The sequence below is a fragment of the Mytilus galloprovincialis genome, chromosome 8 (genome assembly GCF_965363235.1).
Source record: "Mytilus galloprovincialis chromosome 8, xbMytGall1.hap1.1, whole genome shotgun sequence".
In the NCBI taxonomy this organism is placed as follows: domain Eukaryota; kingdom Metazoa; phylum Mollusca; class Bivalvia; order Mytilida; family Mytilidae; genus Mytilus; species Mytilus galloprovincialis.
This window is the reverse complement of record NC_134845.1, coordinates 66,412,721-66,439,475: the sequence shown is the minus strand read 5'-3', so window position 1 is coordinate 66,439,475 and position 26,755 is coordinate 66,412,721. Positions and strand designations below refer to the sequence as shown.

The 26,755-nt window shown below is 30.8% G+C and overlaps 1 protein-coding gene and 1 long non-coding RNA gene across 2 annotated transcripts in view; one reads left to right on the top strand and one right to left on the bottom strand.

Annotated features, from left to right (window-relative positions):
* The window catches only part of LOC143042408 (uncharacterized), a 111,461-nt gene that overhangs the window by 82,929 nt on the left and 1,777 nt on the right, over positions 1 to 26,755 (bottom strand). The gene's annotated exons all lie outside the window — the stretch shown is intronic.
* Positions 8,527 to 16,253, top strand: LOC143043466 (uncharacterized). The gene is made up of 6 exons (XM_076215752.1): positions 8,527 to 8,636; positions 9,789 to 9,874; positions 12,197 to 12,305; positions 12,739 to 12,830; positions 14,609 to 14,734; positions 15,584 to 16,253. Exons 1-6 carry the CDS (start codon positions 8,545 to 8,547, stop codon positions 16,057 to 16,059), a joined length of 981 nt encoding a protein of 326 aa, XP_076071867.1. The 5' UTR covers positions 8,527 to 8,544; the 3' UTR covers positions 16,060 to 16,253.

Here is a 26,755-nt window from a genome sequence, read left to right as displayed (position 1 = left end):
GTACTGATCTTTTTTCGGTACGGAGTCACATTAACCATTTAATGACGAGACCCCTAGAAGGAGAAAAAAGATTCTTAAAGAACAAATGTAATACAACAAATCATGAAACAACTGTTGAGAATTTATTTAACAAATGGGAAAAATATAAAAACAAATGTCAGGACTCTTATCAATTATTTGTCACATGGATACAAGCCAGATTAATATTCGTCATTTGGTTTTTGTCGTGTTTATTTGTATAAGAATTATGTTTGAGTTTGGACACAAATGTTCCCAGTTAGGGGGTTTTAAATGATATGGCATTTTTAAATTTATCTTGACATACGTAATGTAAACTTATTGTGTAACGAGGTACCCCTGTTCAAATCACTTAAATCGATTCGGATAGTACAAATTCAGGTTACCAATAACAACTGAGGGAATCACACGAACATCCCAGATAAGGTGCATCCCCTTACTTACTCTTCCGGAGCACCTGAGATCACCCTCAGTTTTTGGTGGGGTTCGTGTTGCTTACTTTTCAGTTGTCTTTGTTGTGTCATGTGTACTATTGTTTGTCTGTTTGTCTCTTTTATTTTTAACAATGGCGTTGTCAGTTTATTTTCGTTTTATGAGTTTGACTGTCCCTCTGGTAAATTGTGCCCCTCTTTTACATGCAAATCTTCACACAATGAAACGTCCAATGTCTGGAAAAGTACACAATTAATGTAATTTAAGATGAGATTACTATTCTGTAACGATATAATACCTTGAAACTAAGACTTGTGAGTTGTGATACTGGTGTAGCGTATCAATCGGTCAATCAAATCGTTTTGGAGCAAGAATTTTGAAAGGCAATTTAGGCAGTTGACAATTTGAAACTATATTTTCTAAATATATATAAGTTTGTCATAGAATCTAGTTTGAAGTAATCCATATGTGCCAATACAGAAAAGGAAACGGTATGATATAGATCTTCGAGCTTCCGTCGTAACCTTACTAAATGCATTGATGTACATCAGATACGAACACTAACTGTGGAATGTAAGTTATGAGACACAGGAGAACATTAATATAGATCAAAGAGAAATTCTTCTTTATAAGCATGTAAATGTATGGTACAAAAGCAAGTTTAACAGTTGGATTTCACAAGAATTAAAAATCGAAAATGGAAATGGAAATTGTGTCACAGAGACAATAACTCGATCAAAGTGCAGACAGCCAAAGCGGACCTATTTGAACATCGACTATCTTTTGAAATATCATCTATTGGCTATCAAATTGAACCCATAATTCGTCGATCAATTTATTTTGATAGTTTCCACTTCGGCATATTTCTTATAGGAATCAGTGGGAGTCTTAAGAGAGTAAGAATTTATGACTTAATAAAATCAATCGACCCCAATTTTAATAGCATAAGCTCTGTAAATCAGTAAATGTAGACGGTATATTTGTTCTTTTAATTCAGCATAATCATTAAAAAAAATTATGTCATATGAACTTACCCTTTTAAACTAAAACAAATTGTCTAGGCAGAAATAACTGAGAAAGTTACATAAAAAATAACATGATTACAGTGTATAATTTTTTGAAGAATCAGTGTGATTCTGCATAAGTAAAATTGTTTGTAATCTTACACATATAATTCAAATCACGTACGATTACCTTTTTTGGAACAAGAAATGAAGAAAAAATCTGTTTGAGGAGGCGATGTATTTAAGAGGTTGTGTATACGTGGAATTGTAGTAGACAACTTCAAAGATTTCATCGATTGTTAATAATGTGATTGAAAATTTTGCAGTGGATATTTATAATGATTTAATAATTCTCATTGCCATATTTTTTTGGTAAAGAAGGGTAGTTATAAGTTAGAGAGGTGATATTGTTATTTTTGACGGTTCGGCTAAATAATGTTCTTTATAAGAATTTTCTATTTAGAAAAAAAATCCACAATACAAGATACGGAGTTTTGTACACCAGACTCGTAGTTTGCCTACAAAAGACTTATTATTGACGCATGAATAAAAATAATATTCAACGAGGTCTAACGACGATTGAAGTTGAAGTTGAAGATATTCTGAAAGCTTCTGCCAAACACAGATGGGATACTCTGTTTTTAATAAATATGAATGCAATGAAAGTCTAACAATAAGGTTTAAAAAAGAGAACGTACTCTGTACACTAAATTATTTGACTGTCTAGCATATACGCTAAATGTAATCATCATTTATTATATTTACAAAATACACAGAATTTTCAAAAAAAATATCTAGAGACAGGAAAATATTATTAAGAGTGCTTTAAAGTGAGTCTTTATGATGTTTATGTATTGACTGCAACAGTTACTTTGGAAACAGTGTTTCATTAAACACATTTCAAAGAAAGACTAAAAGAAATAAGTACCCACGTCTGTCATGATATACAATGCAGTCGAGGTTGGTTTTATTTGCACACCACACACATGCCACATGTACTTTTTATATATTAAACATTCTTTTTAAAGTCATCCTTAATTGGTATTACGTTCAATATATTCATGATTACATACATGAAATACAGTACACCTTGACAATTCATATCAATGAAGTAGTACAGTATAGCAAATTGGTTAGATAAAAACAAATCTACATTTTCTACAGACATTTCTCAAACATATGAAACATTATAAGATCTGCCTCATATTATTGTTTACCGTGTCCTAGGTTCAACAAATTATTATTCTTACAAGAATTACAAATTATTACACATACTAATGTATTTCGTTGTTACTAATTCGCATAAAATACTGCATGTATTAATTCTTAGGTTTATCAAACACTTAAACTGGTGATGTGTCATGTCTTTACTTGCATATTTAGGGGACTTTCATGAAACTTACCATTGGTTGAATATTAAGATATACCGTTTTTTATTGAAGAACATTGTATTCATAAACAACATAGACATACATTTGTCCTTCAACTGCTTAATATATTTTCCACTCCTGTATCCTTGACATAATAAAAAACAATATTTATTTGAGGACAATTAAGTTGACCCAGTGCAAATTTAAATCTGTTATTGCAAAAGTAATGCCTGTGTAGTACTAGTATTTAAATCTTTTTATAAAACTATTGATAGATATAAATAAGTGTTGTGGTTTATCAAATTACGTCGTTAGCTATTTTCTGCTCTGTGGTCACATGTATATTTTATCATAATTCTTTTCAAGCTTTAACAACATACTGATTTATATGGATATATATATATATTTATTTCTTGGAAGCTAGAATCAGATCACTTCCGAATCGGCCGGTATATTACACTTTTATATACCTGCAATATTAACCGCATTATATTGACGCGTGACATTTTTCAAAACATTCTCCTACTTTAGGACTTTGGTGCACATGTCGAGCACATGGCTGCATGATATATCATCCAATAGCTTATTATCTGTACTTTCTGTTATGCCCGGTCGTATATATCAGATTTTTATCAAAAATAAGGTACACTGTTAAGTATATAACCACTTCTTTTCTAAATGTTTTGATAAAATGGATTAAATATTATGTATAAATGGACATTGCCTGTCAAATTCATGTTCACCGAATTCTCATATTAAATTTAAACAATACTTAGACGTATATTCAAATTTAAGAAAGACCAAATACAATGTAAGCGTTCATGTCATTATTTCGAGCATATTAAAGAACAGAAGCCATAATTCTCTATTGCGATGACCTCGAAAAAGAACTGACGATTTTATTATCCGATAAATAAATAAAATTAACAAAAAACAATAGAGAGCACATGCAATCGATTTTATTCTATGTCTGCTTGATTTTATATTACATTTCAAATAAGATTGCTGTAAATCATCATGTATACACTTGAAAATTATTTGTTTTTGCCAGATCGGTCTTGCCATACTTTTAAAAATAATTAACATGCCGACCAACTTATGCCGAAAACATACGCATACAGTGGACATTTTAGCTAATTTTCACTTCTAATTACGAAATATAAATGCTATATTCCACTTTAATGAATTATGATTAATTGCAAGAACAAATAATCGTAATTAATGGTTTAATATAGTGGTAACTAATGCTACGTTAAAAAACTTTATACTCTTACTTTTTTACGTGTCATGAATTGTTATTTCCTAAAGACTTACTTGTTTATTACTGAGGTTATCATGGTCCATATATAACATATACAATTAAAAAACAAAGAATCTGCTCATCGAATAAATTTTTTTCCGGTAGAAAAATAATGAAGATCAATCGATATGAAGTCCACGTAAGTTTTTATATGTAAAATCGAAAAGATGAACTTGCTTTTATGATCAGTTTATCACTGTGATATAGTTATCCTATAACGGTCAATGAAATATAAGCATCCTCAAATATTATCACATTAGCAGCAATTCACATGCTAATATATTATGACTAGAGGGATACCACTTTTCATGAATCTTATGGGTATAGATTAATCCAGAATTTCAATGTTCGACTATTTACAAATAATCGGATGGACATTTTTTTTTATATTTATCGAATGAATCTATTTTTAAATTCTAACATTCCACAATGTAAATATATTACTATACAAATATAAACAAAGACTTCTAAGTCCATACTAAAACAGTATAAAATAATCAACATTATGGAAGTTATCAAATTTTGTTGTGATTATTGTAAATTGAATTATTATTACGGTTGTTGTGAGCAGCAATCTATAGCCTAATTGCAAACTTCAGCGAAAACATGAAATCAAATTTCCACAAAAAAAAACCGATTTAACCCCAAGCCAGTCCACGAAAATTAGCTATTCCTCAGTATTGCTGATATATTATTTCGTAGATCTGACAAGATTGAAAGATATTAATGAAAAGATGTCAATTATCGCTTTGTATCTTTATGTCCTATATCTAACATCACTGTCAACTTCCATAGATTATGAACGACACGACACAATTGTTGTATTTTCTTCAAAGATCGTTTTTAGCTCACCTGGCCGAAAGGCCAAGTGAGCTTTTCTCATCACTTGGCGTCCGTCGTCCGTCGTCGTCCGTCGTCGTCGTCGTCCTGCGTTAACTTTTACAAAAAATCTTCTCCTCTGAAACTACTGGGCCAAATTTAACCAAACTTTGCCACAATCATCATTGGGGTATCTAGTTTAAAAAATGTGTCCGGTGACCCGGCCAACCAACCAAGGTGTCCGCCATGGCTAAAAATAGAACATAGGGGTAAAATGCAGTTTTTGGCTTATAACTCAACAACCAAAGCATTTAGAGCAAATCTGAAAGGTGTAATATTATTCATCAGGTCAAGATCTATCTGCCCTGAAATTTGCAGATGAATCGGACATTTCGTTGTTGGGTTGCTGCCCCTGAAATGGTAATTTTAAGGAAATTTTACTGTTTTTGGTTATTATTTTGAATATTATTATAGATAGAGATAAACTGTAACAGCAATAATGTTCAGCAAAGTCAGATCTACAAGTAAGTCAACATGACCAAAATGGTCAGTTGACCACTTTAGGAGTTATTGCCCTTTATAGTCAATTTTTAACCATTTTTCGTAAATCTTAGTTATCTTTTAGAAAAATCTTCTCCTCTGAAACTACTGGGCTAAATTTAACCAAACTTAGCCATAATCATCATTGGGGTATCTAGTTTTAAAAATGTGTCCGGTGACCCGGCCAACCAACCAAGATGTCCGCCATGGCTAAAAATAGAACATAGGGTTAAAATGCAGTTTTTGGCTTATAACTCAAAAACCAAAGCATTTAGAGCAAATCTGACATGGGGTTAAATTGTTCATCAGGTCAAGATCTATCTGCTCTGAAATTTTCAGATGAATCAGACATTCCTTTGTTGGGTTGCTGCCCCTGAAATGGTAATTTTAAGGAAATTTTGCTGTTTTTTGTTATTATCTTGAATATTATTATAGATAGAGATAAACTGTAAACAGCAATAATGTTCAGCAAAGTAAGATCTACAAATAAGTCCACATGACCAAAATGGTCAGTTGACTACTTTAGGAGTTATTGCCCTTTATAGTCAATTTTTAACCATTTTTCGTAAATCTTAGTAATCTTTTAGACAAATCTTCTCCTCTGAAACTACTGGGTCAAATTTAACCAAACTTAGCCATAATCATCATTGGGGTATCTAGTTAAAAAAATGTGTCCGGTAGCTCGGCCAACAAACCAAGGTGGCCGCCATGGCTAAAAATAGAACATGGGGGTAAAATGCAGTTTTTGGCTTATGGGTGCAATCAACAGTTTTTTACGTGACGTCATTCTGTAACAGGGTATGTAATAGTGGACCCATCATGCAGAAGTCAGATATTCATAGTTATATAGATATCTATACATCAATGGAAAGATAATTCTATGGACTTTTTGAATAAATAAATAAATAATCCAACATCTCTTGTTTAAACATGCAAATTGGTACAAGTTATCAGCTGAAAATTAGTCATTTTCACCCTAAAAAACCTTAAAAACATACCACCTTTGGACACACGGATCATTAACCTGTGCACATATTTCAGATTTCTTATAATATGCATTTCGAAGAGCTTGTCCGGCTGATTTAAGAAAATGTAGTTTCATGGTACGTTCGCCTGACAAATCAAAGTGCTTTTTGCAACAGGTGAAAATCAGCTGTTTATGGAGTTGCCTCCCATATAGTAGGAAGTCACAAAAACCTTTTTTTTTTTTTAAATCTTGACAAAAGTGGCATTTTAATTGAACTTCAATATATGTTTTTCACATTGAACATAAAAAACAATCAAATTTTTCATTCAGTGGTATATAAATAGCAGGGTATTCCATCAGTATGTAAATCTCACTGGGGAAATACCCCTAGTTTTTAGTACGAAACTGTTTATAGCACCCTATAACTCAAAAACCTTAGCATTAAGAGCAAATCTGACAGGAAGTAAAATTGTTGATCAGGTCACGATCTATCTGCCCTGGATTTTTCAGATGAATCGGATAATCGGTTGTTAGGTTGCTGCCCCTGAATTGGTAATTTTGAGGAAATTTTGCTGTTTTTTTGTTATCTTGAATATTATTATAGATAGAGATAAACTGTAAACAGTAATAATGTACAGCAAAGTAAGAACTAAAAACAAGTCACTATGACCAATAGTCAATTGACCCCCTAAGGAGTTATTGCCCTTCATAGTCAATTTTTAACAATTTTCTTAAAATTTGAAGATTTTCAATAACATTTTCCACAGAAAGTACTGTTATAGATAGAGATAATTGTAAGCAGCAAGAATGTTTAGTAAAGTAAGATCTACAAACACATCACCATCACCAAAACACAATTTTGTCATGAATCCATCTGTGTCCATTGTTTAATATTCAGATAGACCAAGGTGAGCGACACAGGCTCTTTAGAGCCTCTAGTTTCATAGATCCAAACGAGGACTTTACGCGTAATGAGTAGACCGTCCAATATGGTATACCATCGCAAAAGAAAAATTACCTTAACGTAATGCCTCCTCATACATCTTTCGATTTCTTAATGATCACATCTATTCACCTCGACCCTGCAGTTGGCACGTCTGGCTTACAGAAATAAAAGAATGGTATCCTTGATTATTTATTTTTTAATCTTAGTAGGAGTGAGTTGTTATATTATGACAGTTAATTTTTTTTTCCTCGAATTTAAAAAAACAATGCAAAAAAGTTCAGAAAAATCACATCTATTTTAACAGACACTTCGAATTTTTTTTTCTTTTCTTTGTCATGCTGAATGCGCAATTATGTGTTGAAATGAACTAATAGTTAACTTGCAAAACACACCTACATAATCATTATATAATAATCTCCTGAAAAAAAACGTAGTTAAACTTTAAATCTATTTTTTTTTCTAAAAGCACACACGCACACTCACATTTTCATACAAAATCGTGCTAGATTTACTAACCTTAGTAAAGTAAGATTATCAAATTTTATAGTAAAAACATAAAAAAACACGTATTTTTTCCTTTGTAAGCGAAATACATTTCATATATGAACTCGGTTAGACTCACGGTCTGCTAATTTGAGACACTCTTCCAAAATGATTCGGAATTGTCTGTTAAGTAACTTCCTATTTTTTATAAAACGTTTATATGTACTTCCCTCCCCACGAAATAGATATTTTACAAGTGAAAATTTAAAAAAGTATGAATTCTTGAAGATTTGATAGCTACTATCTAATCAATTACTAAGGTGGTCTAAAGAAAACACTAATGGTTACTATTTAATCATTATATATATATAAATGACTTCCCTCGAAATGCTTATGATAGTTTGGACTCTATTGGGTAGTTGTGTTATTGACAAATATACCATGTCTTCTTTCTTCATAAGAGATTTCATTGTTCGTACCCCAAGAATAAGATAACGTGATAGCATCGGTTAAATTTAGTGTGTAACTTGCAATAATTTAAACAAATGATCGTATTAATTCATTATCTTGTATGTAACCATTTCCGCCAATTTTGTAGCAATATAAACATGATAAATTGGTGATAACTTCCTCATTCTACAATAAGTTATGTTTTCTGCCACACGATGAGTTTATGCACATTCTTATTAATTCTAATATCTGGATCTATACATTGCTATTGGTGCAGCTCAATGGGCTATTGCCAAGAAGTAAAGAGGTAATGTATATTTATAAGGTATTGCATTTGTACATAGTCGGTTATACCAATATTGCACTATATTAATTTTCTTATTTTGGGTAAACTTGATCATCTTTCATTTGACCAAAAACAAAATCTGCAAAGAAACATATAAATAAACACCAACCATAGCTTTCAAATCATTTGCTATATTCTGTTTCTGTTCTCTAAATTTCAATCGGAAAGAGTTTACTCATTCTTGACAATAAATTAAAAATGCAGTTGTAAATGTTGTAGGAAAGAATAGAATTACGTTTCCCTTGACAGTGTCAAATAGTTTAAGACAAGCAAAGAGGACTGATATATATGCAACACACAATTTTAAAATCAACACAAAGCGCATGATCAAAACACATGCGAGTCATTTTTTTATTTATAACAAAAACCAAAGATAAATAGATTTGTTAAATACATGCACTATGAATACTATCAGATTGTTATACATGATCCTTACTCATTGTAACTATTGTTTCAGAACTAAACTTTTCCAAGAATGCGCTCTCAAAAAGAATAAGGAAAACTATTATGTAGCCGTATTTAGAACTGCATGATTTGTACTTTAGATAACATTCTTCAAATGTAAAAAACCTTCAGTATGTCATATATCAGATTTTTCTACCTTATTAAGTCTACAAATTTACTTGTAGGATCATTAAAAATCGATTTAAAGAAATACAGTCAAAAAGTCATGTTTTCATAATCTGTGTTTGAAACTTTTTGTTATGAGCAACACGTTCAAAAAGATACTTTGCAATCATATGTGTATTATAAAGATACTAAAGTGAATCTAATACCTTTTTTGTAAGATACGGGGTCGTGTTTATTGTAACTACCTTATACGCGTTCATATCAATAAGCAATAAGTATTGACATCATTTCGAAAGGATACAAGATTTTCACTTTTTTGCAGTTCTTAATGCAAACTGAGGTAAGACATAAAGTACCATGAAATTTAACAATTGTGTGTTGCATTATCTTGACGTATCTATGTATAATCAATAATAATTTGTTAATAATTGATAATGATTATTAAAGTATGACTTGCTTTGTCTGTCCATTTGACGATTTTTGTTTATAAAAAAAATAAATCTGTAAAATATTATTATTTGCACTTTCTGTTTCCATTTGTAGCACTGTATCTAACAATAGAAAATTCTACTTTCTGGAAGAATTTTGTTGTGATAATTTTCAAAAACATGAGGATGGAAATTGCCATGGTAAGGAAATCTATAAAACATAAGTCATAATAGAAAAGATATTAACCGTTTATCATATGTGAGTTAACAAAAACATTCAACAATTACAATAAATTTAACAGATCCTATAAAAGAAGAATTAACACGTATATATGTAACGAATATTATTCTGTGAAAAGGTTAAATATAAAGTTTTATTCAGCAATCAAAGTGCTTATGTTTTTACAATGGTAGTTTAATTACTGGCAACATAATGTATCACGTATGATACAAATTATCTCTGCCTATCATATATTTATCGATATACCGGTTGACACCCGTGATAAGGGAAGGCGTAAAGGTTAATGACATAACCAAATTATTAAAAAGATAATTTCAGTGATAAAAAATCAATAAAAGACATTTGTTGCAATCGACGAGGGTTCATTTTGAAACGGTGGTCAGAGTTGAGGACTTCGTTTTAAACAAACCAACAAGTTTGTTTGCACCCTAAATGGTTTGAATTATTCTTTCAAGGTTTTTTTTCATTCAGTTCCTCGCGTATCGAAGTAATTTTATATTATACTCAATATGAATGGAGAGTTAATCCAGAAAATCATATCAGATGTCGGAAACCAAGGAAGGAGTTGTGATGAGAGAAATAATGTTGCCTTAAAAATTGCAAAAAGAAACGTATTTAAAACTTTCAAATTGTCAAAGCTAAAAAAATATATAATTGCTTTTTTTTATCTTAATGGTTTGTTAATACCGATGATTTACTATGCTTTGAGGTGTTCAGGTTTTATTTTCAAATAATGAGTTTGAACATTTCTTGGAGTCTTCCGCCTCACTCTTATCAATATTATGAATAAATGAACGGACAGGATAATGTGTACGATTTAGTACGGGTATCTCACTCATGTTGCCAATATTATAAGAACATATGTCGATATTTACGCATTTGGATTAAAATAACCATTTAGCGCATAGTTTTGGTAAACCACATCACTCAAAAAAGACTTTTTACACTCATAATATTTCTGTCTGTAAAGAACATTTTGTGGCAAAATATTCGAGCTATTGGTTATATCTTAACATTCATGAAAAGATGTAAAAATAATCAAGCTATTTTTTAGCTGTTTTGCACCTAATGATTTTGAATTGATTGATATTTATTAAACTGTTGATCAATAAATAAAACATAGTCCTTTTATGACAATGTCACTGGAGTGTTCAATTTGTATGTATTTCCTTTGTTTTTAATTGCATCCGAAAACAATTAAAACGCAGTATTCAATGGGTTAATATGAAAGCATCACATCTTCCGTTCCGGAAAACTGATGAAAATTGAAAACACATTGTGTTATTACTTCCTTATAGACAATGGCCAATAAACGAGAATGCTTTGAATTTTGTCTATATATTTTTGAAGGGGCATTAGCTGTCAAATTTCTGATCACTGATTTCATTTGAATTTCTATATTTCATTTACATCATACGTAAACTAAACTTCATGTTACCTAAAAAATATCAGCAACAAAAACGACTCAGCACCACGTTCGTATTTCAGGCTAGATGACATTTATTTAACTATCGATACTTATTCGGCCCGATATAAGCATTGGATATAAATATAAATAGACCAAGAAGCATGTGGAAATGTGTATTTGCAATTTTTCGAGGTCTGTTTGATATAATGTCAAAAAGATAATAATGAAAATCGTAGCTCCGGGATACGAATGATTTCTTGTGGACCGAATCGGTCAAAGAAATACTTTTTTTGTTATGGATACCGTAAGCTGTTTCACTTTCGGGGTTCACATTCTTTTCTTTTAAAACATAGTAACAAAATAAATGAACAGGCTAAGGTCATGCATAACCCATCTTCAGTTTTAGGTCAAGTTGGTGTTACATGAATAATGGTTCTACTGATGTTAAAATATTAACTTGCATAATACATTTGGAATCTTTTGATCTCATTTTGACCAAATTCAATCCAACTGACGACTAATAGCAAAACAGTTTTTCATCATTCCGCTTTTATAAAAGTTTGGAACAATTATTGTTTATATGGCGGCTAATCCCCTTATTTCGATATCGTTATTGCAAGAATTAGTTCAACAAGATTTCTAATTGATTGATTCATCATTAGTGAAATTATAAAATAGTTATCTGCAATCAGCTTTTAGGAATCCGCAATAGATGGATTTTATAATTTTACACGTTATATCGTTATAAAGTTAATGATTATTTACACCATACGCCATGTACCGTATCAAGTTTATTACCGTTGCTTATCGAATTAAGATACCTCATGTATCTTCTTTAAAATTATGGAGTTTGTAATTATTTGTTTGTTTCTAGCTTGCAGTGAAGGATTTACATCAAAGGCAGGACATGCCTGTACTCCATGTCTCAAAAATACCTTTGGAACCAGATGTGCTGAAAACTGCCATTGTGACCAGAGTGAAAGGTTAAATGTGCTTTTTAATTTGCATAAGAGTTCATTAAAAAGAAATATGACCATCAAAAAGCAATTTTGCTGACAGGTGCACTTCAACTTTCAAGAAAGTAATTTGCTACATTCGATTCCGTTTTCCTTTTTCATTTAAATATGTAATTGTAAATGATTGAATATAACACTGAAGTTATACAGTTATACATGATAAGTTTGAAAGATTCAGCAATACAAATGAGAAACGACAATTAGAAAATGATTACCTTTATTATACATTTGGGAGAACATTTAACTTCTCACATTAACCATGTTAACACTCGAACCTTTAATATTTTTCAAAGATTGTTTTTGCAAATAAATTGAAATCCATATTTATCTTATATCTATATTTATACTTTATCAAGATATATATACATATATAAAAACAATGGGGTGTTCTCTCTTACAGGTGTGACCATGTGCATGGGTGTGTTCCGACACATTATTCAGATACGCTTTTTACGGGGGGGAAATTCACGATGATGAACACAACCTACAGTTGTAAGTAAATGTTATCAAAGATTGCATTTATAGTTGTGTTTGCCGATTTGTAATGCCGATAAGTTTTAGTAATACCAATCAGAACTTCAACCCCTTTTTTAGAGACGCAAATTATGTAATGAGTGCTAACAGTTATCTAGCCACTTTCAAATTGAATCAATCATAATTATCAGATTTTCACAGCGGATGACCGTGACGGCAATCTGGTTTATTTTTGTTGCCGAGATTTTTAATACTTAACTTTCGTGTTAGACTGGTAACCGATCTATAATCTATAAAGACGTGGACACCATAGAGTGCAAAATAACATACCTTATCGCTTGTTAAAAAATTCTGTTCTTCAATAGCTACTCATATTTTCTTTTATTTTTAACATAAATTAATAATATGAAAATTTTTTGTTATATATGTATATAAGAAAAACAATCATTAATATATGTACACAGGAACAGAAAAGTGTGTCAACGCATGCGGAAGAATATCACAAGAACGTTTGTAATCTCCCATGTAGATTTATCGGTCCTTGCTCTCTCAAGATTGAACGTTTTTCGGCAAAATACGAATGTCTACTCACATCCAATCTATTAGAAAAATCGAAATATTACAGAAAATTGTCTACCATGCACTTGCACTGCATTATTTTGAATACAGTAGAAAAGAACAGAGCTGGTATGTGTCAATATTAGACACTTATGTAAAAAGATTATGAATCAGTCAACATTCGCAATTTGACAATGCGATTAAATCTAAATTTTAGAATTACTCATCTGAATATTTTTCAATGGTATATTATCATGACAACAATCTATACATTAAATTGGTTTCAATTTGGTATCCTGACACTTCATATTTGTTTAATTATCTAAATGCAAGTTGCTTCGTTCTGTTTTGTTTCGTTTTGCTTTCTTTTGTTTCGTTTTATTTTATGTTTCGGGTTTTTTTTTCTTCTTTTTTATCAAATGCTATAACTCATTCATTTGTCATAAGTTTTAACTAATAATTGTGATGAATAAGACAAGAGAAAACAGAGCAGTCTTTATGAACAGTGTTATTCATATAAAAAAAATATTAATAAACTTTACCTGCTTGGTAACGAAATCGGTATAATGTAATGTGTTTTTTCTAGCGTTTTATGCACACAAGCTGTAAAATATCATAGCTTTGCTACCTTAATGCATTAAAACTATGTTCTGAAATCTGTTAATTATAGCCAACCGTTTTTTTATGTGACCTTAAAAATAAAAAAATGTTATTTAAAACATGCATTACTATGTTTTTTGATTGAGTTAAGTCATTCCAATTGATATTTTATAGTGTCTTTCCATGTTGTGATGTCATAATATTATTTCAGAAAAGGGAGAAGGTTTGGTACCATTACAACGTTTAATTCCATTGCAATTGCTCGCACCTGTCCTAAGTCAGGAATCTGATGTGGTTATCGTCTGTTTATGTGGTTCATAAGTGTTTCTCGTTTTTCGTTTTTACATAGATTAGACCGTTGGTTTCCCCGTTTTAATGGTTTTACACTAGTAATGGTTGGAACCCTTTAAATCTTGCTCTTCGGTGTGAGCCAAAGCTCTGTGTTGAAGGGCGTATCTTGACCTATAATGGTTTACTTTTATAAATTGTAACTTGGGGGAGAGTTGTTTCATTGACACTCATACCACATCTTCTTATATCTATGATAAGCAGGATTTAATAAATCATGCACGACGATGGTCTCCTTGTGCTTCTTTTCCAAAACAAACATAAGAATACAAATATTTCTATTTTTTAAGATTCGAATAGCTTTCAAACAACCACATTTCATCAGACAACTGATATAAGACCAACAGGACCAAACAATGAACAGTTCAGCGGTACATGGACATCACCAAAGTCGACATTAAAAGACAAGAATAATGGTAAGACTGTAGGTGTGCAAGTCAACTATTCCATATCTTTTTTTATATATTTCTTTATGCAGTTGTTATCGAATAATGTGTTGGCGTTTGTATTTGTAGCTCTGTAGTTTTTCTGTTTTTCCGTTGTTTTACCTCTTATAATTGATGTGTTTCCTTCGATTTTAGTTTGTAACCCGAGTTTGTTTTCACTCCGTCGATGTATGACTTTTGAACAACGGTATTTTACTGTTGTTTTTATTTTATTCAAGTTTTAAAAAATCAGTATATGTCAAAAAGCTGTATTTGATTTGATATTTTTTTTTATCATTTTGATTGATTGTTCCTTTCACAATAGTTCACTAAAATGTCTCAGTTTAACGAACCTTATATTTGTGTGCCTTAAAACATTTCTAGGGAGAGTACTGTATTAAGTAAAACTTATCTTGAATCTTTTAAGTTTAATTGAATAAAACTTCTTGAAAATCTTATTGGCACATATCTTTAAAAATCCTTTTGTGCAGAAATTCTTTGTCTTATGAGGTACTGAGATCGATTTTTCAAAATGCAAAAAAAATAGTGTAGAGCGTAGAAAATCTAAAATTTGATATTACTCCAAAATGAAAAAATTGTATAGTCGATGTTTACAATTTTTAAGAATCCACATCTGATTAACACCAGCACTGCTGACTGAATGTACCTTTTTCGCAATATTTCTGAAGTATATTTTCCGTAGAAAAAATCCTTTTTATAAATACAAAAATATATATCTTGTTTAAATACACTGAAAATAAAGTTAAAAAATAATATAGGAATATAAGTAAAAAAAACCACCAGTGTTTTTATTTAAAAATTGATTATTCAAATTTACAGGCTTCATCAACCAGACAGTACTAATCTATATGTTTATGGCTGTAGCAGGAGCCTTAGTTGTGCTTATAGGATTGTGCCTGTGTCTTATATGCGTCTGTTGGAAGCGACATGTGTCCTCAAAGAAGAGGGAAATAATTGCTTCAAGTCCCGCCGTTCCACTTCCTGATATTCAGGAAACTGTTTCCGATTCTCAAGGGACCAGTGGATACGGATATGAAGTAATCGACGAATCAAAACTAGAACGAGAGAAACCAGTTATTCAACACGATTATGCTAGTTGTAAAAGTTCGAATGATGATTCTGAGGTTTGCGGAACAGACAGTGACGGATATCTACATCCATACCATTCGTTAGTTTCTAATAACAGTATTTCAATCAAAAGTGTTCATGCTAAAAGTAATGAAAATATATATGAAGACAAGCTTTACATAGAACTTTCGGCGGAAAAGCAATGGAAAAATGAAGAGCAGCATTAAGAAAATTACGAATTTGCTAACAAAGAACTTGATGATGAAATCAAGTATGATGTACCCAAAAATACAAAATCGATGGTAAAAAAAAGTCATCCTACTTTAATTAAAGCAATGGTATTTCTTAATCATTCGATTGCATATAATACTAAAATTTTGCTTAATTTTTTTTTTAAAATAAACATCAATAGAACATTCTATATATAGCTACTTCGTATTGTTTATTTCCTTATTAGTCCATAATTATATGAATGAAGTTTGAGGGAGCAATATTCTGCGTGATTATAAATGTTTGAATGCAATGCAGAAACAAACTTGGAAATGATAATTTAATTTTGATTATGAAAATGTTGGGAAAGCCTATTGCTTATAAACAACATCGGTTGTTTTATGGCAGCATGTTTGCATCTAATAAAAGTGATGGGTTTTTAACTCCATCCGGGTCAACTCAAAGATTTAATTCGCTAATTAACCGTTATAATCGCGGCATGTTGGAGCAAGAGTAAAACTAGTCGGCTCGGAGTTAAACAATTGTGACCAGTAAGGATTACATGACTTTATACGGACTGTTACCTTGTGAAATTCTATTGAAAGAGTTGCAAACACATATTGAAGTGTGTAGATAAAAAGAACATTTCCGAAAACTCCCAAGTAGCTTTTTAATTTTTTTTTTTTCTTCTTCTTTGATAACAGATTTGCTTCACCTACTTTCTTTTCCACTTTGAATTGTATCAAACGTTGTGTAATCAAATTATCCAACCATGCAGACATATACAAAAACATAATTATATGCAAATTACTACCAATGTTTTACCGAGTCGGACGATTTGCACTCAATGCTTTCCAACTATTTTAGTCGCAAATAAATGTTTTAAATGTCATTTAGATTTTTTTTTTAAAAGCAGTCCCATAAACCTTCTGTAATTGTAAATGGTACCCAATTCAAACATACTGATTTCTTTCAGCTATGTAGTATGCAGTACACATATTTAGCCAAAATCTCAGGCTACTTTGATAATAAACAGAGCATACTAAATGAATAATACCTTAAAATTATTTTTTTGGTAGATTGTCCATTTGCTGCTCAGTTTTTCTGTCGTTTTTTTGTTTGATTGGTTTCTTCTGCCTCTTATTTTGTATTACACGACTCTTCATCTCCATTGTCTTTGACTGTAAGGATACAATCACACAAATTTGAACTATGCATCTTATTAGTGCCTTGGCTCTAAAAGGATTAAAAGTCGAAAGAGCAACGGTTAACAATAGAAATTTGGTGTTACATTGACCTATTATTATAATACCATTTTATATCACTTATAGATGATCGTATGTGTTGCAGTAATACGACATCAATTTAAATAAAAGCCAAACAAACAAGTAGGACTGACAGTTGAAAGAGATACGGTAAACAATGGAAAGTGGTTGATACATTGACCTATAATTATGCCATCACATAGCACATATATAGAATCGTGTGTGCTGCAGTAGTCCGAGATTACTCTGACGTCCAGCGGCTGTTTTGCCAGACAAGCTTGGGCCGTGGGACGTCAGACCTCGTCCCATATCAAAAAGTGGATATTTGCCCGTTCAAAATAGATGCGCTGCTTCATCGCTTCTGATGCCGACTAACGGCCTTGGAATTATATAAGTCGGGTATCAATTTGTTTATTTTTCATTTATCCCTTCATACATGTAAGTTTCATCTATCTGCCACCATTTATTTTCTCAAAATCAATGTAAATCCAAACCAAAAAACTAGAAGGTCATCTGTGTTTTTCTAGATCCTGATTATACGGATGCAGGTTAACATGAAATACACATGTTTAATGGTAAACTGAAGAGTGTGTATTTGCAATAGGGGGGATGGGGGATAGAATATATCCTGTCATTGAAATTGAATTACTTCCTCTGATTGATTTATCTATGTTGGGAAAAAAAATCCGTAGTTTCGAAGTGTTTATGAAAATAATATATAATCCACAATGCCACACTGACAACAAAGAGTTTACAGACAATAAATATACTATGATATTTACTCAACTACGTAACCTATAATTTTTATAATTTATTAGAAAGTTTAACACACAAAAAACTAAATTTGACAATATAACACAAATATATTGCTAACCAAGCATAGGCATATTCTTTGAACGAATACAAAACGTGTCCAGATGGTGGTTTTATTTTAACAATCCTGCCTTGCTTCATACCAAAATATACTACAGGACACAAAATCATCATTATTTATGCATAACAAGCAGATATACCACTAATTTTGAAGACGTTTTTCGAAAAAAAGTTTAATAAAAACAATCGTCCCATACATTGAATGTTGTTATTGAATTAAAGTTAACATTGAGTGAAACATGTATTAACATTGAAAGGGTACATTCTTTTAACAAACTTTCGAATACATTTTACAATAACAAACCCGAAATAGTGTCAAGTTTCATAGTTCCTTTTTAATTTTGTACAAATTACTTGGTATGGTGTTTAATGTTATCATTCCTTGAAATCTAATACTATATTTACTGTGTTTGTGCACGCCCTATAGCTCTAATTTATTTTTAACCACCAATATATTGGTTGTTAAAGACTAACAATTATCTTTTTATCGTTATTTATTCAATTAGATAATAACTCGTGTAATTGAACCCTTTTTATTGATTTCGTCACTTCAGTTCATTCCACTTTATATGGTGTCAAACGTTGTGTAGTACAATTCTCACAATATACAGACCAATATTTAAATCTGTTTTATGTATTTTACAATTACGTTGTTTTCCCAAGCATGCCAAGTGACACGATTTGTAGACACTTTAATTTTATGTTTTACATTGTTTTGCTCGCAAATTAATCAGCTGTTCAATGTATGAATTTATTAAAAATTCATTCAGATTATTTTTAAGTCCCAGCGAACTTTCTTTACTTCAGTGATGCTCTCTATGCTATCTCAAGAAGTGTGAAGAGAAATCATTTGGCTTGATTTTCAGGCTACTATCATATTCAAAGAGGATTAAAGATAGGCCTCTGCTTTGCGGAACTTCATCTATGGTAGATGAATAGACGTTCAACAGGATTCACTTAAAATGTTGGCTTGTCAAAAGGGGGAGGGGGCATTTTTCAAAATCCCAGAATTACATCTATATAAAGAGCACACCCATTGAATAATAACTTAAAGCGAATTGTGTTGATATCTTTTGAATCAGTTGATCAATTTTCAACTTTCTGTGTAATGTCTTTTATACTTATATTTCCGTCGTTTTTCGTATTTTGACAATTTCTCTTTGATCATTGTGTGAATATCACTTTGATGTCTTCTGTCTCGTTTATTCAAAGTGTATGATTCCTCATCTTCATCGCTATAGAATGTTAAGATACAATCATACAAAGTGGACCTATACACACATGTTAAGATTATCTTGAATTTGACAAGATGTTGGATATAACATGCGATTAGAAGTTAACTATGAAAAGTCGGTTTTCATTGTCTTATATGCATTTAGCATGCTTTTAAATGCACATGGAGGTGATCTTTGGCAAATAAGAAATTTATCTGTATTCATCTGGATCATAATATGACTCATTTTCATACAAGTAAAATGATCTAAAACTTTAAAAATTTGATGAATTTTAATGTGCAACTGATTTAAAGTCTTTTTTCTTTCATTGATTAAACAAATTATGCAATGCTATCTCTCTCTCTCTCTCTCTCTCTTTATGTGGACGAATATATAAAAATCAAAAAGAAGCAGCATTTTGCAAATCTAACAACATAAGTAAGAAATTTTTTGTGGGAAAAAAATGAAATAAAGAAGGATTTAATATGTTGCCATTTCCTACCTGATTCGAATTTGACAGTAGAATAATCATGCTTTTTGTGCGATGGACAGTTCTAAATGTAATAGTTAAACAAATATGTCATGATTTGATACAATATATTTCATCAAACATAAGTATTTTTTATATTCTCAATATTTCAATGAAAAAAGTAGTGTTATGTACATGTGTCTGATACACAATGAGAGGAAATGAGTGTCTCGTTACTAGTATCTGATTGTTAAACAATTATACATAAATTTTATTCCAGAGGACAATGAGTAAATTTAACAGAACATTCGACATACACCTATTCTTTGCAAGATTCTACTACTTGAAAAAAATTAAGAATACAATTTTTAATGATTTTCATATTGTTTCAGAAAATACCTAATAAATTCATCCCAATGTACAGCAAAAACTGTAGCATTGATAGAAATACATAGATGGCAGATATGGTCAAAGCATAACCATTAAAGAATCAGTGTTTTTCAAGTAAAGACACAGAAGCTGTATGGTCCCCCAAACCCTTACGATAAAATATTTTCATTCCACTGGGACACATATCATATTCTCTGCTTGGTTACTTTATGTAAATGTATTTGAAATATTGAGAATAAATAAAAGTATTAGTTCATTTATATTTGAATTGTATTTTTCAAATTGTATTCTGATAAAAAGCGACAAAACTGAAGTATTTGTTACGGGCATATATCCTGTCATTAAAATTTAAGTGCTTCCTCTGATTGATTTTCCAAAGTTCGAAAAAATAAGGTCTATTGTTTCATTGATAATTTCTGTCCGTAGTTTTGATTACTACGGAAATGTTTAAAACAGTAAAAGTACATGTAATGTCAAACATTGTCAACATTACTTAACGATTTGAGCTTTATATAATGAATTTTAACATACCAAAAATTTGACAATGTTAAACACGTATTTACACAACCATGAACATATTCTAAAAAATGAAGATAAAACATGTCCAAGGATATCTTGTTTCATCTGTGGTGCTAAAGTCACACGAAACGAGTGACTATTGAAAAATAATAGTAATCCAATTATTTAATCGATGCATGAGTAAATGTCTTCAAAATTTTGACAAATTATAATTGTCTTGAGAAAAATGAATAGGAACATAAGTTTTATAATAAAAAGATACCATTCAGTCCAAAAATTGTATGCTTCATTTTTTTTTTTTTTTTGAAGTTTCGTATTAATTTAATACTGTTGGTATACTTGCATATGAAATATTAACTAAAATATATAACATTATAAAACCTGGGCTCTGCTTTTGTTTTAATTAAATTTTATGTTTTTTTTTAAACAACTAAAATTAAACTGTTAAATGTAAGATTAAAGCCATTATTGAAAACTTTGTCTTTGCAGAAAGTTCTTAACCAGGGGTGTTTGTATGTCAAAGAACGTCTCGTCCTTTTTTATATCAATGTCATCGGAAGATACCATGAACTTATTGATAAATATTCCGTATCAATTTCATATATAGACTTGAAGTTAAGATTAAACAAGGTACTGACGTTGTTTATCTTCCTAATAACTTTTTAAAGTATTCTTTTATTTATCCTTTATTTGGTAAATTATTACTTTTAATTACTGTTAAATATTTTGGCGTTATCCATTTGACAAGGCTCGGTACTTGTACATCACACTGTGAGATTAGTGTACATGAGCTATGGTAATTATTTCTTTCTTATCTTTCGTTTTTGTCAAACTTCTTTGTGTATATTTTCCTTATTGCTCATCTTTGTTGACATTTTTTATTGTTCTTATAGTGTTTAAGAGGATAACACAATGTTGACTGCTGTTCCTTTCTTTTTTTAACATTTTTACCTGTTGTTCTGTTTGTACAAGTACGAGATTTAGCTTTCAAGAAAATGCAAGTACCAAGACAGGATTGTGACAGTTATTATCCAATCTTTTGATTTTGTCATGTGGTTGGTAGATTCCGTTTTGAATTTTCAGTATTTTTGTTCATCTACTGTTTATGGTATTAAAGCCATACAACAGCAAATATATAAAAGTTCGGATCACCTAAAGGTTCTGGGCTGTAGTTATATATACTACATATGTCGAATGTTACAAAGATGCTCAAAGGTGCTCAATGGATAATTGTTTTAGCAGGGAACAGATTGTCATATTTTTTTCATCTTGTTATAATCTTAAAAATTGTGAATGGAAATGTGTCAAAGAGGCAACAAACCAACCAAAGAGAAAAAACAACCGAATGCTACAATGGTTCATACACACAGCGAGAATACCCCGCACCCAAAGGCGTACTTTAGTTGGTCCCTAAACAAAAATGTGTACTAGTCAAGAGATGATGGAGGCCATACTAAACTCAAAATCATCTGAATTAACTAAATCTAAAAAGCATACAAAACTAACAAAGGCTCCTCGCCTGTAACAGGCGTAAACATGCGGTGTATCAAACATGTTTTGTGAAATTTCTACCCTCTCGCTTTACATCTAGCCAGTGTAGAAAAAACAAACACATAGCTATACGTACAGTGAAACTCAGTTTAAAAGAAGTACGAGTCCGGTATGGTTCATATTAGATATAAAAAAAAATTAGCATGATAATTCATAATGATCTCAACTGTTCCCGCTTTTCCTATGTTATAGTATATTCTAAGTCTTTCGTAGCTGTTTCTAGGGGTAAAATCTCCAGCTACCTTTTCCGTGGAATACTGTGTAAATAAATAAGAATTTGTAACCTAAATTTTCAATATGTACAACGAAACTCTCATAAGATAGGGTAACACGATTACTACATATAGATAATGTTTATATCAAATATATATAATAAAAGAACAAACAGTCGTAAAAATGTAACGTTTTAACTAACTTGATTAAACATGAAGTTAGTTATGAATTGAAATAGTTAAGATATCATTTATTAGGAAAACTGAAGGTTACATTTAACAGGAACAAACACGCAGTCAGTGTCAGGATTTGTTCTTATTTAAAATTTTGTACAAATACTAGGAAGACTTAATGTAATCATTCCGTGAAATCTGTATTTACAATGTGTTGTGTTCGCATTTGAACTCTTAATGTATATGTTACGTCGGATCTATTCCTTTTTAAAGTATGACAATCATTTTATTCAAGGTATTATAATTAAACAATAAAAGGAATTACAAACGCATAGTAAAATGTGAAATTTAAAACCTGTTATTGATTTGTTCACTAAGTTCATTCCACTTTAAATTGTGTCAAACTTTGTGTAGTAAAATTCTCACAATATGCAGACTTTTTATTTAAATCTTATACAAAAGCAGTTTTAAAGTACCAACTGATTCAGCTTTTCCAGAATGACACGATCTGACGTCACGTTTATCATGTTTATGTTTTGCTTGCAAATTAAATGAATACAATGTGCAAATGTATTAAATGTCATTAAGATAAAGGCAACAGTAGCATAACACTGCTAAAAAAAAGATAATTTTTTTAGTAGTCCGGGAGAACTTCTTTTCTTTAGTGATACTCTAAATGCTATCTCACTGCAACTAAGTTGTGTGCAGAGAACATATTTGGCTTGATTTCCAGGCAACTTTCATATTCAAAGGGAATTAAGGGTGGGGCCATCCTTAATGGAGCTTCATCATGATAGATGAAAAGTTTTTTTTACAAGTATCAAGTATCCAAACGTTGGGATGCAAAAAAAAGGGGAGGTTCTAAATCTCAGATCTACACCTATATTTATATCATACTCCCTGAATAATACCTTAAAATAAATTATGTCAACAGTTTTTACATCGGTTGATCAGTTTCAAGTTTCTGTGTAGTGTCTCGAATACTGATTTTTTATGTTTTTCCGTCGTTTTTCGTTTTTTGCAATGACATTCCAAATTCTTCTGATTTTCTGTTTAAAGTGTATCGTATTCCTCGTCTTCTCGTTCATTTAATTTTAAGATACAATGACACAAAAGAACCTACAATGTATGAACACTTGTTAAGAGATAATATCTTGAAGTTGGCAAGTCGTGGGCTGTAAAATGCGATGAAAAGTTAAATGAGAAATGATTAACAATGAAAATTATGTGTAACATTGATCTATGTGTACTCAGCATGACATTAAGTGCACTTCGAGATGATATAATGTGCTGTGACATCAATTTGAATCTTAACATTTTAGCAAGTTTTCAAGTCATCTTCATTCACCTGAATCCTAATTTGACTCGTATTCATGCAATTTAGCATGATCTACAACTTGAAAAAAACTGATGAGGCTTTATGTACAGCTTAATTTCTCTAAAACAGTTTTAAAATAATATGTTTTCCACTTATTTAGCAGAGTTTGTGCTGACTTAATTTATTCTTAATATATTGAATGCAACATTTATTAAGAAAGATATTTTAGAAAGCTACAGTAATCGAATTCAGCAGAAAACTTAATACTGAAAATTGCTAATTAATTCAAAATTCAGACTAGTATCTATGTAGAAGGGCCTCGAACTAGTCATCAAACTGATATATATACATGTTGATAGTAATGCACTTTTATAGAAAATATCATTGATCTATCAGAAGAACTTGCTATCAAACTGACTCAAGTAGAAAACTTAACATTGTTGATTCCTCCACCGCCCCCAATACAGGCGAGTCAAAAAACCAAGATATGGACAGGTTCTTACCTTTTCTAAGTCTTGAAAATTTAAATAAATTTAAGACTATCAAAGCTGAGTAATTAACCATTAGCTGAAGGACAAAAGCATTAGATATTCATATAATTAAAGACAATCTGTCTTGGCTCAGGTCTAAGTATTGACCATTAAACTATGCACGGCTATCTCTTCTCAATCCTGATGAGTGGAAATTGAGTAATTGATTGCGATGGTTTGATTCTGTTTCATTGCCATTCACTGCCATTGGCTTTATAGTGTTGACAAGATTAAATTGGTGTAGGAAGCCTGTGTGCAGAGAAAAACACTGACCTTCAGAAGGAAACTGGCAATTCTAGTCAATTAGAATCAGAATGTGCCATGTGCATGGATCGAATTCAAAACCTTAGTGTTGACAACTTCACATGCTAATGTTACAGTAGATGGACAACTAAGACCACTTTGTCACCAAGGTCAAAGTTCAAATTGCTGGTCATGAAAAGGGTTTCAAGGATACCTAACAACAGTAATGCACCTAACCTGTGATAAAAGACTGAAAGTAATATAAAAATTAATGAAATTTTTTTCTGTCTAATGTTAGACACAGATAAAACTGGTTACTTGACAAAGAAGTTAAGGTCGCTATTTAAAAAAAAATCATTAACATTGAACATAAATCCATCAGTAACACAAAAAGCACATCATGTTATTAATTTTATTTTGAAATAGAAATGCATCACAGATTCTTTTTGTGGACTAATACATAAATATGAAAAAGCAACAGTGCTTGGCGAATCTAACAACAGAATATAAAATATTGTTAAAAAGGGGAATAAAACATGATTCTATATGTGGCAATGTGCTACAAACTTTTGATTGAAGTTACCAGAATAGAACAATCATGTGTTTGTCTCAAGAAAAGTTTCTGAACGAAATAGTTCAACTAATATTTCAAGGTTTGCTACAATTTAAATTTTTCAAAATTAAATATTTCTTATTGTTTCCAAATTCAGTAGAAAATGGTAGTGTTTTAAATTTTTTTTTATGTCTAAAGGTGGACAATGAGTACACGTAGGAGTAATAACACAAATAGTTAGCAAGAATATACTTATAAGGGAAAAAGGTAAAGAATACATTTTTTTTATGATTGTCATAAAGTTTCAGACAATAATTCCTAATCCCATTGTACAATGGAAAATACTATGGGAAGAAAGAGATGCTGGATATAGTGAAATCTTATTTTTTACAGAAAAATGGTGGATTCGGTTAAAAATCCAAACAGGCCATATGCCCCTCCCCCCCCCTCCCCCCCCCCCCCCCCCCCCCCCCCATTATATGGGAATAATAATACCATGTCATTGTCACACTTAGAAACCTGACAAGAAGTATTGAGAAATAGTGTATTAGTTCATTTAAACATAAATGCTAATTAAGTACTAAGTAAACAGGTACATGGATTAGCTCTTATAAACCTCACGGCAAGAGAACATTTCACATTGTGCATATAGAGCTTAACAAAAAGCACTTTTATACATATCATAAAAAAGCAATTGTTTTAATTGTAACAACAAAAATTTATATCTACGACAGTCTATTATATATTTCTAATATCAGAATGGCACACATAAGGAAATATTGCAAAATTTGTTAACAGCATATATCCTGTCATTGAAATAAAATCACTTCCTCTGTTTGATTTATGTATGTTTAAAAAATAAGGTTTCTTGTCTCGGCTCATTAATTATTTCTTTCCGTAGTTTTACATAGTTAATAAATAAAAAAAATTATCTATCACGAAAATATAAAAGTTTAAAAACCATAAAAATACTATCATATTTACTAAAAGATTTAAACTTTTTATTAGAACAATGTAATACAAATATATTGCTAACAAAGGATGGGCATATGCTTTAAAATAATATAAAACATGTCCAGATGGTGTGGGTTTTTTCTAATATAACTTGCTTTATATTAAAATATACTTTTTAAAAGTAGCTTTATGACACGAGGGTCGTTATTTATTCATAATAAGCAGAAAACTGATATACATTGTACCTCTAACTTGGTAGACGGGTTTTTTTTTGCACTTAAGGTCTTAATTAATGCAAACACATTTGTCTTCAGGGTTGTATGACTTTATTTGATAAAAGATCGAGTTAGCCATAAAATAACATTCTTTAGACAAACTGAAGAATACACCTAATAGTTAGGAACCAAAGATAGTGTTTGTTCCGATTTTTATTTAGTTTTGTATAAAT

What these genes read in the sequence shown, in the direction of transcription:
- LOC143043466 (XM_076215752.1), top strand. Translation starts at nt 8,545, where the DNA reads ATGAGTTTATGCACATTCTTATTAATTCTAATATCTGGATCTATACAT. An exon ending in TGAGGATGGAAATTGCCATG is followed by an intron (nt 9,875 to 12,196) that starts GTAAGGAAATCT and finishes GTTTGTTTCTAG; the next exon opens with CTTGCAGTGAAGGATTTACA. An exon ending in GATGAACACAACCTACAGTT is followed by an intron (nt 12,831 to 14,608) that starts GTAAGTAAATGT and finishes CTATTTTTTAAG; the next exon opens with ATTCGAATAGCTTTCAAACA.